Raw genomic sequence first — 18,352 nt, 5'->3', positions numbered from 1 at the left:
CCTTATTTTTTGGTGACTGAAAGGGAGAGTTGTGACCCCTTTAAATGTATTTTATTTTCATTTTAAGTATCTGTCCCCAGAGGGAACTGTGATGCCTTTTGGTTAATGATACACTGCTAAGACCACATCAGCAAAATCTTAGAATCATAGAATCATAGAGTTGGAAGAGACCACAAGGGCCATCGAGTCCAACCCCCAAATCTTCCCACCCTATTCTCCTTAGCTTATAACCTTGTTGCTCTAAGTCTAGGATTTGGCCTCTAAACTGTTAAGAGAAGTGAGGGGAATTTCAATTCATCCCAGAAGGAGCTGCTTCCATGAAACCCTAAGACTACCACTTACCAGTCTTCCTGAACCATTGAACTTCACTGACTCTTGTTTCAAATGTCGTCATGTCCTTTCCGAATTCTTCATCATATCTATAGTATGCTGGAGCAGGAATATGCAAAATGATAAAGGAACTGGGACTTTAATCTAAGCAAGCTTCTGTCATGGAATTGAACTAAACAAGGTGTCTTTTTCCAGCAGCACCCCAAATTATTTTGCACTTGCTAAGTGAGTGAGAAGTTCTATAACATAGCAAGCTACATACCTGCAGTCAAGTATTTTAGAAGGTTCTCCAAATCAGACGTTCTAAAAATGAAGTAGGGGAGGAAGTTATCCAAACTTGCTCTAAACAGTGCAATGTAAGAGATAAAATGTGATATTGGACCTAATGTGAAGGTTCATTTTCGACAAGGAATGTCAGGTGGCTTCTCTCTCCCACTTGCTCCATTAAGCAGGTCCTTACACAATTAAGTATCTTGACCTCAACTGGGAGGACAAGCTCACTCTAGTTTCAGAGAGGCAAACTGAAAATGCAAAAGCACATACCAGGAAAGAGCGGCCTAACGAGGGGAACAAAAGTCAATAAAAGGCAAAATAGAGGAGATGGAAAAACCTCTAAACATACAAATTTGAACAATGCTCCCTCAGAATAGAAAAGCCAGAAAACAATTTAGCCCTGTGCCATCTTAACAGTGCAGACTAGAGTCCTTGAGATGCCAAATCTGCAGCCTAGAACAACAACAAACTCCTAGGGCAGGTAAGGTCCCGTCCATTTCCTGAAGTAAACAAACTTTCACAGTAGGTCCAACGTCACATCTTCCTGCAGGGAGGAGAGGATTCTCGAATGTGGTACTGAAAAGCTTACCAGACAGACACCCATCTACTGAGACAGTGTAGGACTTGCCTGCTGAAGGAAGCCTCAGCAGATGCATGCACCCAGTTTTTAACGGGGCTTGACTGCCGAACCTTGGGAGCAACACTCCCATAACCTCCCTCAGGGGCTGCAGTCAGGGAGACAGCTCCCCCAGCCTCCCCATCAGAGAAATCTGCTGGAAAATAGAAGGCTACCAGGCCTCATAGCAGGCTGGGCCATCTTTCTCAGGAGATACGCTCTCACAAAGAATCCAGAAAACTTTATTTCTCCTTAATCAACAAGAATGACAGAACCCTTCATAGGGAGTTAGGGAGGAAAGAACTGGAATGAGATTGCCCTACAAATCAAGGAAAAGAGATCTAACAAACATAAGGACCTGGCCTCTTTCTCTTTCTCCTGTTCAACCAAAAGCTCTTTTCTTTCCTGGTCCCTCCAAGTCACCTCTTCGTTCAAAATCCTCCTGTGGTTTGCACGTTCTTCATCTAATCCTCTAAGCAGCCCAGTCCTGGCCTAGTGGATCAAGTGGCAGGAGGGACAACCCATTTGAGGATCTCCTCCTCCCTTCAGGAAAATGTACTTTCTCGCAAAGTTCACCTCTCACTGTTAGGAAAATGGTGAAGAACTGCAAATGCATTAACAGTTCATATTACTGCATCTTCCCAACAGCCTTGAGGAGTGCTGCTGTTACTGTAACTGCACAGGTGGAGAGCAAAGGCTGACAAACAGTGCCTTTGCTACTATCACTCCTCATCTGGAGTCCATGGCTGAGATGAAATTTTGAGTCCAGGTCCAAAAGGCAATGCAACAGCAGAACTTCGAGCTAATTCTCTTTTACTGGATTCTACCTTTACTTTGCAAATCAGTTCAAGCTGGTCACCTAACCTTCTTCACCTACACATTGTACAAAGTGAATAACAACAGCTGTAAGAATGAAGTGCAACTCACATTTCTTCTCCAGTCTTCCCATTGATTTTGTACATTATAAGTGGAACCAAACACCTGTAGGCAAAATAAATTACAGCAAATTATTCTTAGTAATCCTATTGACTCAAAGCATCAGCCTGTCCTCTGGAAAGGCCATGCCACCTCCATGCATCTCATCGTTATCATTTAATCTTCAATTCTGGGGTGCAATCTTATACAGAAGATCCACTGCCTGAGCTCTAGGATTTGCTGGTTGCGGGATTTGATTTTGTTGAAAAATACAGATTTATTAGATCTGGAAGGACATGATAATATGTTTGGGTGGCATGCACATTTATGGTATAATAATAATAATAATAATAATAATAATAATAATAATAATAATTTCTTATTTATACCCCGCCCATCTGACTGAGTTTCCCCAGCCTCTGGGCAGCTTCCAATAGAGTGTTAAAAACAATACAGCATTAAATATTAAAAACGAAAGTACACAAAGGATTCCTCAACCACGTGATAAGGAAATCAATCCACAAGGTATGGGATAGTTACAAAAACTTATTAGAGCGAACAACACCATGGTGGCTTTCCCCATTGGAAGCAATTCCAGTTAAAAAAGTAAACATGAAAGGGTATTGGGCCACTCAAAGAATTGCTGATAGAGGCAGATGACCAATTAAAATTGAATAAGAGGAATATTAAAAGATTGGCTACAGTATTACCAATTAAACAATGTTTTTAAAGTAGATTTAAAAAAAGAGGATTTATTACAGAAAGATCAAGATCTGAAAGTGATCTGCTGGAAAATAAGGTGAAAATATTATCAAAAATGTACAAACTATTGTTGGAATGGCATACGAAAGATGAAGTTAAGGCAGTGATGATACACTGTGCTAGAGATTTTGGGTATAAATATTCAGCTTTTATCTTGGTAATAGTTGTGGAAAGAGGAAATAAAAATTACTTCATGCTGTTTGTTGAAATAAAATTATATGAAAATGATGTACTATTGGTGCATAACCAAGTAAGATTGCAAAAACGTATAAAACCAAATCAAATATGTGTTGGAAATGTACAGAGAGAGAAGGTACATTTTGTCATATGTGGTGGTGATGTCATAAGGTAAAAGACCTTTCGGAAATGATTTATAATGAATTAAATGTTTAAAAATACATTTGTTAAGAAACCAGAAGCCATCCTTTTAGGTTTAATAGGTGAAGAAATACCAAGAGAAGACAAAAGACTTTTTTATGTATGCAATGGCGGCAGCGAGAATGTTACTAGCCTAAAAACGGAAAGAAGAAAATTACCAACAAAGGAAGAATGGGAGATGAAATTGATGGAATACGCAGAAATGGAGAAATTGACAGGGAAGATCAGAAACCAAGAGGATCAAGTATTTGTCAAAGACTGGAGTAAATTTGCAGTTTACTTAAAAAACCATTGTAAACAGTTAAAATCATTGGTAACATTCAAATGACATTTGTAATGTGAAATTGATTGTGATAACTAGAGATATACAAGAGTTGGATAAAGCTTAAGATGCAGATAACTTAAACTTTTAATATATGAACCCATGGGAGGGAGGGATGAAGTCTGAAGGTTCAGAGAACCTTGAAATTTGATGTTTGAATTGGTGATAGATAAGGCATATAAAAATGTGAAAACCTAATAAAGAATGTATAAATATTAAAAAAGGATTTGATGGAAGAAGCCCTGCTAACATCGGCAGAATCTGACATATGCTACCAGCATAACTGATCTGCTGGCAGAGCTTCCCCAATATACTGGAAGAATGTTCCAGTGGTGGAATGGCTGAAACATGTCAAGAAATGCAGGTCGGAGAAGGTAGCACAGGGAGGAACACACCCATGCCATAGCCTGCACCTTTTCTATCCTTGACCCCTATTCAGCAGTGGAACTTTTTAGCCCTCGTTGCAATAAATGCCCATCCCATCAGCTAAATGAGAAGGAGGGGTTTAAAAATAACCACGGCAGAGTTTAGCATATGGGGGATGCTTACCTATGAAGGTGACCCGGAAACTACAGCTGATCCAGAATGTGGAAGCAGTACTGGTGACTGGGAGTGGCTGCCGAGACCATGTAACACCGGTCCTGAAAGACCTATATTGGCTCTCTGTACTTTTCCGAGCACAATTCAAAGTGTTGGTGGACAACCTTTAAAGCCCTAAATCACCTCTGGCCCGTAAACTTGAAGGAGCGTCTCCAACACCACTGTTAAGCCCAGATGCTGAGGTCCAGCACTGAGGGCCTTCTGGCAGTTCCCTCACTGCAAGAACTGAAGCTACGGGGAACCAGGCAGAGGGCCTTCTTGGTGGTGGCATCCTCCCTGTTGAATGTCCTCCCATCGGATGTCAAGGAGATAAGTAACTATATAACTTTTAGAAGACATCTGAAGGCAGCCCTGCATGGGGAAGCCTTTTAATGTGTAATGTTTTATTATGGTTTTATATATGTTGCAAGCCGCTCATAGTGGCTGGGTCAACCCTGTCAGATGGGCGGGGTACCAACCAACCAACCAACCAATTATTATTATTGTTGTTGTTGTTGTTGTTGTTGTTGTTGTTGTTGTTGTTGTTATTATTATTATTATTAATACTACTACTACTACTACTACTACAAAAGCCCACTCAATCACACAGCATGCTACTGCCAGGATATAAACCCCAGACAGGGAGACGAGAATTCAAGAGGTCCACTGAGGTGACTCAGCTGAGAGGGCTTATATCACAGGGCTGTATCTTTCTAGCCTCATGCTGTAAACACTTAGGTGCTCACATGGAACAATTCTGTAATAGGTAGGCATAGAGAAAGGGTACTTCACACAAAAAGGGAGCACTTTGCGAGAAAACAACCTGGCCTCCCATCGCACAGGGGAATTTGAGCACTTTGCTAACCATTATGTGCCTAGGCTCCTAAGAGGTACTTCACCTCAGGGCTCCAGAACACAGAAACACAACACCAGGCTCTGTTTCAGCAACTAGGAATGCCAGGGCAGAGCACCTACACAAGCACATAAGGGAAGGCAGAATGCATCCTCTAGGGCATAACTTCTGCAACTGTCCCCTCATCTCCCCCCCCCCACATATTCCATATGTTTCTACCCTACTTGCCTATGGTTCAGACACTCCCCCCCCCCATTAGCAGGCAGCGGTACCTCTAAACTGTTGCTTTTACGTGGTTATTTGCGTTTTCTGATAGTGTTTTCCCCCTTTGCCCAGGCTGAGCGTGCATTGGATTTGGTGGCCTTTTGGACAACGTAGCATCGCGATTATCTCTGGTCCCAGAGTAATATAAGTATGAGGTTGCTTGGTAAGAAGAGGCTGAGCATCCCTTCCCTGTTCAACTCCAGTGGGGCCCATTGGGACTCCTAGGGTGCAAGGCAGGGAGCCCAAGGCAATGGCAGCCCAAGCCACCCCTTCCTTAGTTGTAAGAAGGCCGGTGAGGGCCGGGTCAGGCTGAAGTGGATGGAGCCGTGGCCCACTGGCCCTAGCAGACTAGCTCCACTGGTGGAAGTGTTCATCTACAGTGGTGCCCCGCAAGACGAACGCCTCGCAAGACGAAAAACCCGCTAGACGAAAGGGTTTTCCGTTTTTCGAGGCGCTTCGCAAGACGAATTTCTCTATGGGCTTGCTTTGCAAGACAAAAACGTCTTGTGAGTCTTGCGATTTTTTTCGCTCCCCCCCCCTTTTCCTAAGCCGCTAATCCGCTAATAGGGTTGCTTCGCAAGACGAAAAAACCGCAAGACGAAGAGACTCGCGGAACAGATTCTTTTCGTCTTGCAAGGCACCACTGTAATGGCAAACATCAGCAGTAAGCCTCCAGGAACCAACAGGCACATATTCAGAAGAACAAGAATCAGGGATATCTTTTAAGAATTGAATTCCTGTCTGGGACACAAGTAAGGAATTTTAGCTATGAATCAAGGACTGAGGGTTTTTCCACTCAGGCAACAACACTGGATCTATTGCATTTCAAATACTAAGAACATTTTAATGACAAAGGAAGTTAGTATAGTTCTGTATTTTGTTACTCACTTAAAATCTGCAGCTATTAGTCCACAGTCATCCAAGTGCAGAGATAAACACTCCAAGGCCTTTATAGCTGCACAATGTTGCCTATTCTGCAGGTGGAGAATGACGTTAGTTAATCAGTGATATAACATATAAACATAAAGAACATGTATCATTAGTTTGGTGTTACGCATAGCTTAAATACAAAAATATTTTTGTTTATTTCTGTTTTGCCATGTCAAACAGCTGTCAGGTTACAAGAGCCCCCAAATAATGGGGGACGTTTCAATCAAAAGTACCATATTTTTCGCCCCATAGGGTGCACCGGCCCATAGGGCGCACCTAGTTTTTTGGGGGGGAAATAAAGGGGAAAAAAATTATTTCCCCCCCAGGCGCGGGGCTGGGGCAGGGGAAGCCCGAGCTTCCCCCGACCCCAGAACAGGCTGCTATCCGCAAGCCTAGGGAGCCCAGCGGGAAGTCGCGCTGGTCTCCCCAGGCTTGCGGATATCTGCGCGAAGTCGTGCCGGGCTCCCACGGCTTGCGGATAGCTGCACAAAGCTCGAAGCCTGGGGCGTGCTGAGTTCAGCACACCCCAGGCTTCAGGATGCAGGCAGCTCTCCTCAAGCCTTGGGAGCCTGGCGCGACTTCGCACAGCTCTCCCACGGCTTGCAGAGAGCTGCGCGAAGCCCGAAGCCCGAAGCCTGCAGGCAGCTCTTGGCAAGCCGTGGGAGAGCTGCACGAAGTCGCGCCAGGCTCCCATGGCTTGCGGATTGCTTCAGCGAAAGCCTGCATTTGTCCCATAGGACGCACACACATTTCCCCTTCATTTTTGGAGGGGAAAAAGTGCGTCCTATAGGGCGAAAAATACGGTATAAAACACAGAATGGAAGCCAGAATTCATTTAATACAAGCTGAAATGTGAGAAACTGCAATATATCACATCAGACGGCAGGAAACTGAACTACTGGACTACTCCATTTGTTCTTTTGGAGGTCAGCTCCATTTGAGGCCTCCCTCCATCCAAAGGCAGACAGGCAGGCAGCCTTTCCGCCAGAAAGCAGCAGAAAGGGAGATGGGAAGAAGGGGGTTCTCTGCCAAATCTGCTGAGGGCCCCGGCCACAGCCACATAGTTTAAAGCACACAGCATAAAATATAGCTGATTATCACACAGAGTAACCCACTCAAATGAATGAGCAGAGCTAAGTTAAGCCCGTAAATTTCAGTGGATCTTCTCTGAGCAAAACTTAGTTGCATACTACCTATCACTTACTGCAATAAATTCCGGGAACTGCATTTTACCCTTCACACCGCTACAATTCCCAGGACCCTGACAAACGACTGTTCCCAGGATTCCTTGAGGGAGGCCATGTGCTTTAAACATATGGTGCAAACATGATCCAGCTGTATTTGCCCCCCCCGGGATGCTTCTGTTCCAGCTGCTTATTATAACTTTAAAAACTGGATTTTTATTCTGTTTATTAAATCTGTACACTGCCCTTCATCTGCGGATCTCAGGGCAGTTCACAACAAGCACAAAATATATAATAAAAACAAGAACAAAAAACCAACCAACCAACCTCCTCTTCTTCTTTTTTGTGTCATATCTTTCAGATTGTGAGCAGGAACTGTTTTTTCTTATTATTATTCATCTTATATAAGCCACTCTAGGTGCCTTTTCGGCTGAACATCAGCATAAAAATGTTTTTAAACAACATCTTCATCGAACATATTTTAATTGAACCACCTCTTAACTGATAGAGGAGTAATGAGATAGAAAATAACAGTAGGTGGCGGAATTCATTTTAAAAGGTTAAAAGTATCTCCATATTCATAAAAAACACATTTATGTTTCGGGCAGCTGTAGGCTATGACAAAAGCCTTTAAGTAGCCGCAATACAACAACTCTCATCTTTTGGAAACTGCAAGAGCCCCGGGTGGAGGAGATGGGATAGCTAGACAAAGGCTGCCACCTTAAATACACTTGCTGGAGATTGAAGTCCCACTGAACGCAGGTGGAACTTGTTTCTCAACAAACACCTGAGAATGCCACTCTTAAGACTGCATTAGACATGCTGGTTTAGAAGTGAATTCTTCTCATGTTTTATTTTCACTTTTTTCCTGCAAACAGTTTTTCTAAGCAACGGGATACAAAAGCAGCTTTGGTTGAAGGAAAAAAACACACACAAGCAAACACCGATCCAAGGACAGCCAACTTTCATTTCCCCCCTCCCCATAAAGATGTATTTGGTAGCAAGGAACAAAGCCCACTTCTGCTGAACTGCACCACACAATTGCAGAATGGAAATGAAGCAGCTGGTTTCTGAACTAACGGGTTGAAAGTTTCCAGTTTCCAGGTTAGGGAGTGCACCTGTGGACTCCTGGGTATTACCAGAGCTCCTTTCAGGGCATAAAAAGCAACAGATGGCTTGCCACCATTTTTAACTGAGGATGTGGAAGGAAGTGCCACAGCTCAGTGGTGGAGCATCTGCTCTGAGCTCAGCTTCAGTTCTCAGCATCTGCAGGTAAAGGCTACCTGAAAACTCTGGAAAGCCATTGCTGGTCCGTGAGGATAGACAATACTGAATTAGGTTGGCCAATAGTCTGAGTCTTGTGTAAATGCAACTTCCTAAGTGAATGCAAGTACCATACTTTCCCGTATATAAGACGGGGTTTTTTTACTCTAAAATAATGTTAAAAAATGGGGGTCAGCTTATACACGGATAGTGCATGGGGGGGGGGACTGGTGATTGGATGCAGCCATGAGCAGAGCAAGAACTTGTCAGTGGCGATTTGGTGGGTGATTGGTTGCTGCTTCAAGGGTTGCTTTGGATTGGTGGCGGCTGCAGTAATTGGGCGGGTGATTGGTTGCTGCTGCAAGGGCTGCTTTGGATTGGCTGCTGCTGTGTCAGTTGGGCGTGCAATTGCTGGCTGCTGTTGGCTTCAGCAATGTGAGCGATTGTCAGCATTTGTCAGTTGAGTTAGTGATTTTCGGCACCCCCCCCCCATTTTCTTAAATGTGAGTCTCCCAAAATAGGCGGCATCTTATACACTGGAGCATCTTATACACAGAAAAATATGGTACTTGCTGGGCATTCACATACAATCAAAGGAATTTGCTGTCACAGTGCAAGACTGGAGTACCATGAATTCAAACATAGCAGAAATGAAATGTCTTGGCACAGTCTCTGGTAAGCAAAAGCAATTAAAAGTTCATCAAGTGAGGTCCTCTTATAAGGGCCACGGTCCCTGGAAGTTCATTTAAATGACTGCCTGGGGCAGAGCTTTACAGGTGGTGGCACGCACACTTTGTAAATACATTACCCCCATGAAACTAGGATGGTGGCAACAAGCTGCTCTTTCAGGAGCCTCCTTAAGACTTCTTAAAAGAAAAGAAAAAATCAACAGGCTTTGTCCGGATAGCATTACTGGAAATTATCTATGCTGATCTCACAGACACAAGTTAACTCTGCCTTAACTCTGTATTTTAGTTTTACCTTCTTATCTCTCTTTGTACACTACTGCAAAATTTTCATATGGTGGGAGGTGTATAAAACAAACAAAAAGATGCCCGCGTTACAGGGGGTTGGACTAGATGACCCTTGCGGTCCCTTCCAATGCTACAATTCTGCAATCTAGATACCTAGGTAGCGCTGGGAGAGACATGGGAATGTAGGACGCTGCCTTATGCTGAGTCAGACTATTGGCCCATTGACCTCAATCTTGCCTATGCAGATTGGCAGTGGCTCTCCAGGATTTCAGGTGCCATTGCAGATTGAGCCAGGGACCTTCTGAATACAAAGCAGACACTCTGAGCTGTGGCGTCCCCAGGATAGGTAGATCTGTTTTGTGTACCCGATCTCAAGCAACCATGGAAGTATTTATTAAACCCATTTAATCTTGTAAGTGGGAGCTCTCCCACAGAAGCGAAAGGGGTCAGATGCCACACACTGATTTATGTGCGCATGCACACCAGCAAGGGCTACTAAGAACAAAGCCAGAGAAAGAAAACCAAATTTTCTAGACCCAATGCATTTCTCTGCAAAGTAGACCTGCGGAAGTTTAATAAAGAAAGACAAGCTGCAGGTGCTTCACTTATATGAAAATCAGGACAGAAAATCAGGATAGAAGCCCCCCAACTTTTTTTTTTTTTACCTCTAAAGCAAACTGGGCAGCTAATTTCAGGAGGTTAGCCAAACTTTGTTCTGACATCCAGGTCGTTGAGTCTGGGTCCGTTACGGCCCTTTCCATTTCATCAATTGCATGGGAAGCTTAAAAAAATGAAGAAGAAGGTGGAGGTGAGGGAACAGGGAAGACATTAATGATAGGCTGTACTAGTTCATACAAGAGTGGTTGTGGTTTCTCAGATCAGCAGCTGGTTGTTCAAGGCATACAGGTGTCCTATCCTGAGGCAACAAAGTGCTCCTATAGTTGTGAAAGTACATGGCTTGTCTATCCACTGTGCTCATTACTATGGTTACTAAACCCCTAATCTGATCCCTTCAAAGGCCAGGCATTCCATTTTTTGCCAAATAATCCACAGATGGAGTGTGTTTAGCTCTGTATGTATAACCAAAAGCAAGGACAAACCAGGACAGATCTGCATACGCTGAGCTATATGCATAGATGCAACCCATAGAAATAACAACTCTAATGTAACATGCATCTCACTACAGCACAGAGGACAGTGAGGTGAGCTCAGCAAAGTCCAGGGGTAAACAGGCAGATCCACACCACATGTTTCAAGTACCTTCAACACACATTTGAAGCACATGACTTCAACCCAAAAATTCTGGGAACTGCAGCTTTCTCCTCATGGGGTATAATTCTCGACACCTTTAACAAACCACAGTTCTCAGCAGGGCTTTTTTCAGCTGGAACTCACTGGAACTCAGTTCCATCACCTCTCAAGTGGGCACTGTTGCCCATTATAGGAAAACAAGGGAAGCACTCATGGTGAGTTCTGACATCTCCTTTTCTAGAAAAATAGCACTGGTTCTCAAGATGATATTATGGCCTTAGCTTTTGTAACGTGATTCTACTGTATGAACCAGCATGTTAAGAGTTCGGATATTCCTCACTCCGAAAGATTTCTCTGAGTGGCTTGCTAGTCGAATCAGTTTGGAGACTGTAGCAAGTGTAAAAGTTCTCAAAAAAGCAACTCTCATCCTTACACAAAGAAACAAACTTGGATTTAACGTGGTATATTTGAAATCCCAAAATATACCATCCTGATTCCAAATACATGACCAAATAACTGTGGTCAAAACCACCGATGGTATACACACATAGGGATAATAGTTACAGTTAGCATTCATATGAATACTCCCAATAACTGCAACCAGGAAAGAAGCATGCTATCAATATAGGAAACCCTTATCTAATCATGACTATGTATCTCTTTTCTAAGATAAGAGAGAGTTGCTGGCATTCCCAGATGAGTGTCACTGACCGTGGCACTCAAAACAGAGAGCCAGTATGGTGCTGCAGTCATACAGTGATGTAATAGGACCTGGGAGACCTATAAAATGGGAAGAGGAAGAATCATGTAGGCTACCTTGAGCTCCTTAGAGGATATAAAGGGGATATAAATGCAATAAGTGAGTAATAAAAACACACAATCTTGAAACCTCTGTAGCCCCCTTATCATTCTGCTAGATGACATGTTCTGACGTAACAGATTCCAAAGCCTCAGATCTCGTCACTCTAATTGCCAGTGAATTCTGTCCCTCTGTAACATCAAGAATGCTAAGCCAAGTTGCTCAAACATGCTATTATTCCATGAGATAATGTTGGGCAATCCCACTCACACTGACCATTCACTGCTTCATTGCTAGGATGTGACATGGGCCTGTCTCTCTCCCCTTTAAGATGCTCTAGGTTTCAATTTCCATAGGCTCAAATCCACACTGTAGAAAGTGGGTGGTTGTGGCTTCACTACACCTGTTTGGCAGTCCTACATAGAAGGGAGGCAGAAAGCAGAGTTTCCTCTGCGTAACTTGCATACCCTTTTCAACAACAGAAATCTATTCCTGTAGAAGGCGGTATTGTTACAAATATAGCTGAGGACAAGGATAGAGAAGACAACGAGACAGCTTGCTGAAGTTAGAAGCTGTAATGTTTAATGAGTTTAAGGACAGAAAACTACAGAACCCAAAGTTCCCTACCCACTTTTACCTCTAAGTCCTCCTGGACAAGATAGGAAATCCCAAAGCAGAAAATATGACTAAATATTCCACCACCTTCTGTTTTTACCTGCTGCCACGTCGTTCTCCAAGATGGCAATTTTAAAGAAATAAAAATAAGTGAATATGCAGTTGGGATGGTGCCTCTCGGCTTCCTTCAATGCCTCCTTAGCCTGCAGACAGAGGGATTAGCAGGATTGCTGATTCAGTATTAAAGCAAGGACAACTAACAACAATTAAACACACAGGATGCACGGAGCACATTGATATTATTTACATCATTTCACAGAGAACTTAGGGCAAGAGCCACCAGCCTGGCATCCAGGAAGTCTTCTAGTGGTGGCCCTGGGCAGGTGCCCCAGGTTTCGAGCTTTCTTTTATTTTATTTTTCTTTTTTAAGTCTCTAGCCCTCCTAGAAAGAAAGTTAGGCAGCAAAAAGTGCATGTCTCTTCCAAGTGATTTCTGTGAAATGAAAATGGTGTGTGGCTACCTCGTGTATCTTTCCTGGGCCTGAGGAAATGTTTCCTGTTGCAGGGGATTGGACTAGACTACCCTCAGAGTCTCTTCCAACGCTACAAGTATGATCCTATATTAGGCAGCACCAGTATCGGGGAGGGTGGGTGTCATCTACATAATAAGGACTAGCATGACATGGTTGACGTCCAATAGTAAACATAAGGTTGTCTCTAAATTTGTATCATATGACAAAAGCAGTCATTTTGTGTTATGCCACGCCTCCTTTGTGGTAGCCATTTTGTGACTGGCACCCTGTATGCTCTCAAAATTCAAAATGTGCCTATATATTTGAAGCTGTTGGCAACCCTTGACTTGGGGGTTCAAAAACCAAAGGGAAAAACTATTATCATCATGAGGTTAGATTAACCGCGCAAGACAAAAAACTTACTGTTCTGTTGCTTCATTTAGGGTTACCTTTAGCCAGTTTTTGTTGTTGTTAATAATAATATAACAAATAAATTAATTTTAACTGTGCACAGTTTGAATGCATACATATGGCGACAGTCTGTTAAGTAGTATGAAATAATTAATAATATTTAGATTGGGCATGCCTGCTCAGTACTAAATCCCATTGAATTCATTAAAATGCGTCACTGCAGGCTTGCAGCTACTGGTCCAGGTTGAAGTCTCGTGTTGATAGGCAAGGCTCTGAATAATGTGGGGTCCAGGATATCTTAACCTGAGCCCTTCCTTATATTCCAGCCTGATCATTGAAGTCATCTAGGGCAGCACTGTTAAGTTGTCTCCCATGTTACAGAGGCCCAGCTGGCCTCATTCAGAAGTTGGGCATTTTGTCTCACAAGTTCTATGCTGAAATATCTCGAGCAGCCAAGCCAGCTGCCTGAGTGATTGCTTTGTGTTGTTACTATGTTGCCATATACTGATGTTTGGCAAGAGGGTGGCGTGTAAATACTTCTGCAAATAAATAGAACAAGAGCACAATCCAATGCTCTGCTGTGCACTGTAGGTTTCCAGCAAAAGGGGCTGCCTCGGCTGCTGCAACTATGCAGGTGAAAAGAAGAAGCAGGACATGACAGCTTCCTATTAGAGGCTTTTGAGGTGGGGAGATGAATTGGAACCACGTGAGGAAGGGGCCATGCACACAGCCTTGTTTCCTGAGTAGTCAAGTGCAAGCACAAGTTTGTGACCACAGGTGAGGGTCAGAGGATGCCAAGAGCTTCTATGAGCAAGGCAGAACTGGCTGCAACAGTTGCCTGGGCTGCAAATGATGTTCCTTTAGGTGTTTGCAGTATAGTCTTCTGTGCCTTTGCAACAGACCACACGGGTGATAGAACCATAGTTTCAGCTATCAACTACCACACGAATATATGCAAGGAGAAACCTCATTTTTCAGATGAATTAATGTTAAACTTTAATAACCTAAACACAAAGAGGAATTTGGACAAGTACCCTTCCCTCTCTGAAGGCGAATGATTTCCATCACTGGGTGGTGATGACAAGACATGCAAAACCTGATTGCAGCCCTTGCTCCTAAAAACCTTTTGTTGGGCTGGCATAACACACATCTCCAACATTAAATTAATAAAGAAAAAACATCCTTCTTGCGGGATGGGTTTTAATAGATAGGAGAGGATATATTAACTGCAATTTATCTCTCCGGGCACCCACGTGTGTGGCACCCATGTGTGTGGGATGAAGAGAGTTTAAAAGTCCCACCCTTAGCAGCAAAATTAAAGGAATTGGATGTCAGGCCTTCTTTTAATTAAGTCCAGCTGCGAAGTGAGCCGACTTCCTCTTTTTGTTTACCCCCTTAAAAAAGAAATCAGACAACTGGAAGCTGCCTTAAAATATGACATACTTACTCATAGTCTTGCACTGGTTCTCAGTTACAGCAGCCGTAAATACAGTGGTGCCCCGCAACACGAATGCCTCGCAAGACGAAAAACCCGCTAGACGAAAGGGTTTTCCGTTTTGGAGGTGCTTTGCAAGACGAATTTCCCTATGGGCTTGCTTCGCAAGACGAAAATGTCTTGCGAGTTTTTCCGACTCCCCCCCCCCTTTTTCTAAGCCGCTTATCCGCTAAGCCGCTAAAAGCCGCTAAGCCGCTAATAGCGCTAAGCCGCTAATGGGCTTGCTTTGCAAAACGAAAAAACCGCTAGACGAAGAGACTCGCGGAACGGATTCTTTTCGTCTTGCGAGGCACCACTGTACATATATTTACGGTAAAAGCAGTTTCAGGCATACTGCCTGATCTGGAACAAGTGGACATCCATCCTCCTGCACAGCTGGTCAAAGAGCGGGGTGCGGGGGGAATACATCTTTGACTGTTCCCACTCAAGAGAGGAAGGGAAATGACGTCACACACTCTACTAATTGCATTTCTATGGTCTGAGTGCCTGCCAATCAGCCACACAGCTCTGTGGCAGTCAGCCCCTAATCTTACTATGTAGCAAGAATAAGCAATGTTAGGTTTGACTGCTACATCTCCCACATTTCAAAAGGAAGATTTGCCCATACCCCCACCCCATAAAACACCCCAGGCCTGATAATATTAAACAGAAGCAAATTTTAAGACTTTCCATAAGCTCATGGAGAAGGTTAAATTGGAAAAAACATCAGCACCTGAGGCTGGGGAAATACCTTGAGAGGCTCTTTCAAGCGAAGAAAGCAAGCGGCCATATTCCTTTCCAAACTTGCAATGTTGTTCTCTATTTGTCTGCCTGAGCAGAGTTTGAATGAGTAAGTGTACCACTCAAGGGCTTCATAATACTTTTCTTCCTAGAAAATAAGCATTTTGTCTTAAACTTATTGTATTCTGTGAGTTCCAAGCTCATGGGTTGTGAACAAGTATACAGTTGTTCTGTTCTTCATCAATAGGAGGTTGGAGAGCATGGTGACTTCTCAAAGCCAAGCAGGCTAGGATAACACTGATTATTTAGATCTCAGAGTTGGGGAACCACCTGCATTTTGAAAGGTATGTACTGCAATCCAGCACAGCAATCCTTGTTGAAAACCACTAACACAGCCCTTGAAAAATACTGGCTTAGGAACCTCGAGTATAAAAAATGAAAGAGGCTGCATTTTATTTCATTTCATAACCAGTCCATGTCTGCTAAACTAATTCCTGTACCCGTTTATTCTGAAAGCTCAGATACCCAAAATATTGGCAAAGTGCAAGGTGAGTGGGAAGGTGTTCCAAAGGAATGCTACATTCAGGGTTCAGCCCACAGACTGCTTGCATTCACCATACATAAGGAGTTAACCACATGTGGTAGTCAAATAATAATAATAATAAAATTAATTTATATCCTGCCCTCCCTGGCCAGAACTGGGCTCAGCGCAGCTAATATCAAAAATATATAATACATTAAGACATAAAATTCAGCAGTCGACTGAAATACAGCTTATAATCGGATTAAAATCAAAATAAGATCAGATGGCTACCAGCAAATTATAACTATAACTATAGGGGTTGGGAACCTTAAGTACTCACCAGGCTCAGCTATTTGTATGAGCCAGTGAGAAGAGTTAGAGAGGCCATCTGTATGCAGGGTCTTGTAAAAGGAGAGGGGTCAGACTGAGCCCCGACCAAAGGCCTGGTGGAACAGCTCCGTCTTGCAGGTCCCGTGGAAAGATGTCAAGTCCCGCAGGACCCTGGTCTCTTGCAACAGAGCGTTCCACCAGACTGGGGCCAGGGCCAAAAAGGCCCTGGCTCTGGTCGAGGCCAGTCTAACCTCCTTGAGGCCCGGGACCTCCAAGATGTTATTGTTTGTGGACCATAAGGTCCTCCGCGGGGCAGGAGAGGCGGTCCAGGAGAGGCGGTCCCGTAGGTACAAGAGTCCCAGATCGAATAGGGCTTTTAAGGTTAGAACCAGCACCTTAAACCTGACCCTGTATTCCACTGGGATCCAGTGCAAGAAGAAAACAAGAATAAAAACTTTGCATGGCTCCAAACCTTATAGTACTTGGTAGCTCTGTCCCACAGAACATGGTGCAGGTGATCCAGTGTTTCAGGACGAAGAAACTTTCCTTGGTTGTGGTCTGAGGAGACAAAGTTCAGCACTTCACCAATTTTAGAGCATCAAACATATTTGCAAGGACAGGAGCAAAGTGCACTCTATTAAAAATCCTCAAAGCCAAACCAAAATGTGACCTTATCTAAAGCTGGATTCTTGGCATCTTACATAAAGCCTGGTTCTAAGAATGCTCAATCAAAGTTAAGTCCTGCCTGTTACTTTCACCCAAGCAAATATGCTTAAGATAATCTTAAGGGCGATATATCCTGAACCAGTGTGGCCCATTCCTGACAGGACAGCCAGGGAAGAGGAGGACGACAGCACTTGCAGCGGAAAAGTGGGTCAGGGATTCAAAACCACCTTCCTCTGCCCCACTTTCCCCACAAACCTTCATCAGGGATTGAGCATTTAGTGTGCAGGCCCTGCCCTGTAAAACTCCCTGCCAGTAGGGTGGCAGAAACCACCCCTTGCCTTCTCTCAGATATGTCTTAAAAAGTGCCCCTTTTAGACAGGCCTGACCAATATGATTTTTTCTTTTTACTGAGTTACCACCAAGGAGCATCAGAAGAAAACTGGCACAGACCTGCAATAACACCTTCAATTATATTTTGGGCAAGCGACTCATTCATTGTCTGTATCAGGAGTTCAATCTGAAGAAGACTGATTTTGCCAAAATCCGGGAATCCTTTAAACCTCTCAGCAAGTGAGTCCAAAAAGTCTAGTGCGATGGTCTGCCTAGATATGCAAAGAACATGCAAACAGGTTGGGCATATGGACTGCCAGTCACTGGCAACAAGAAAGGCAGGTAGCATTCATGAATTGAGTTTCCAATAGCAAAAGAACCTAGATTCCTAGCCACCCACATTGCCCTCTAAAGGGAGAAAATTTCAGTCACTCTCTGATGCTCTCACACCAAAAGCTTCATGAAACACTGCCATCCTGACAACAGACCGTTTAGAACTGCATACACCAAATGTATGTACACCTGTAATAATACTAATTGCAGGCCTCAATCTGCTCACCCAAACATCTCTCCAAAACGGTTTGAGCACCTAAATGTGCCCAGATGGAAGAGCCATTGCCCCTTTGTTTTCTCATCATTCCCAATACTCCTGTAATTCTTCTCTTAAGGAAGTCTACCATGACAAGCCATGTCATAAATTTGAGTTCCTTTGTCTTCCTTAGCGTCTATTCTGCTTGATGAAAAACTACTACTGGTCAGGATCCCTTAGATAGCTGTACCTCTCATGCTCCAGAAGCAGTTTTGCTACATCCACAAAAAAATCTAGGGTGAACCCATGACGCAGAAGTTCATCAATAGCTGGAGAGGGAAGGAAGTGGCAAGGTTAGTGTGTCACTGAAAGCAAAGGGTGGAGAGGAAGATAAAATCAGGCAAACAGAAACATCAATACTATTCAGGTTTTGATTTCCAAGTGCTAATCACAGAATCCAGATAGACAGGATTGTAGCTGATTTGATTAACTTGGGTGGGGTCTCAGAAAATACTGAATGTGCATAGTA

General features: G+C 43.5%; 1 protein-coding gene and 1 pseudogene across 5 annotated transcripts in view; one reads left to right on the top strand and one right to left on the bottom strand.

The window, feature by feature from the left end:
- The window catches only part of TEX11 (testis expressed 11), a 43,021-nt gene that overhangs the window by 8,528 nt on the left and 16,141 nt on the right, over positions 1–18,352 (bottom strand). For all 4 annotated transcript variants that reach the window (XM_081846730.1, XM_081846729.1, XM_081846728.1 and 1 more), the window contains 10 exons: positions 18,074–18,152; positions 17,415–17,566; positions 16,771–16,856; positions 15,456–15,593; positions 12,409–12,511; positions 10,309–10,424; positions 6,181–6,266; positions 2,147–2,200; positions 593–633; positions 343–429 (listed from right to left, as the gene is read on the bottom strand). In XM_081846730.1, coding sequence (XP_081702856.1) covers positions 343–429; positions 593–633; positions 2,147–2,200; positions 6,181–6,266; positions 10,309–10,424; positions 12,409–12,511; positions 15,456–15,593; positions 16,771–16,856; positions 17,415–17,566; positions 18,074–18,152 — 942 coding nt within the window. The remainder of the gene's footprint in view (positions 1–342; positions 430–592; positions 634–2,146; positions 2,201–6,180; positions 6,267–10,308; positions 10,425–12,408; positions 12,512–15,455; positions 15,594–16,770; positions 16,857–17,414; positions 17,567–18,073; positions 18,153–18,352) is intronic.
- The window catches only part of LOC309333392 (tigger transposable element-derived protein 1 pseudogene), a 306,834-nt pseudogene continuing 294,167 nt past the window's right edge, over positions 5,686–18,352 (top strand). Inside the window, exon 1 of the transcript XR_014161605.1 lies at positions 5,686–5,726. The product of XR_014161605.1 is annotated as a tigger transposable element-derived protein 1 pseudogene (transcript). The remainder of the gene's footprint in view (positions 5,727–18,352) is intronic.

Source organism: Podarcis erhardii (assembly GCF_964252035.2).
Source record: "Podarcis erhardii genome assembly, chromosome: Z".
NCBI classification, from domain to species: Eukaryota; Metazoa; Chordata; class Lepidosauria; order Squamata; family Lacertidae; genus Podarcis; species Podarcis erhardii.
Note: the sequence above shows the minus strand (reverse complement) of the source record. Positions and strands in the feature narration are given on the sequence as shown.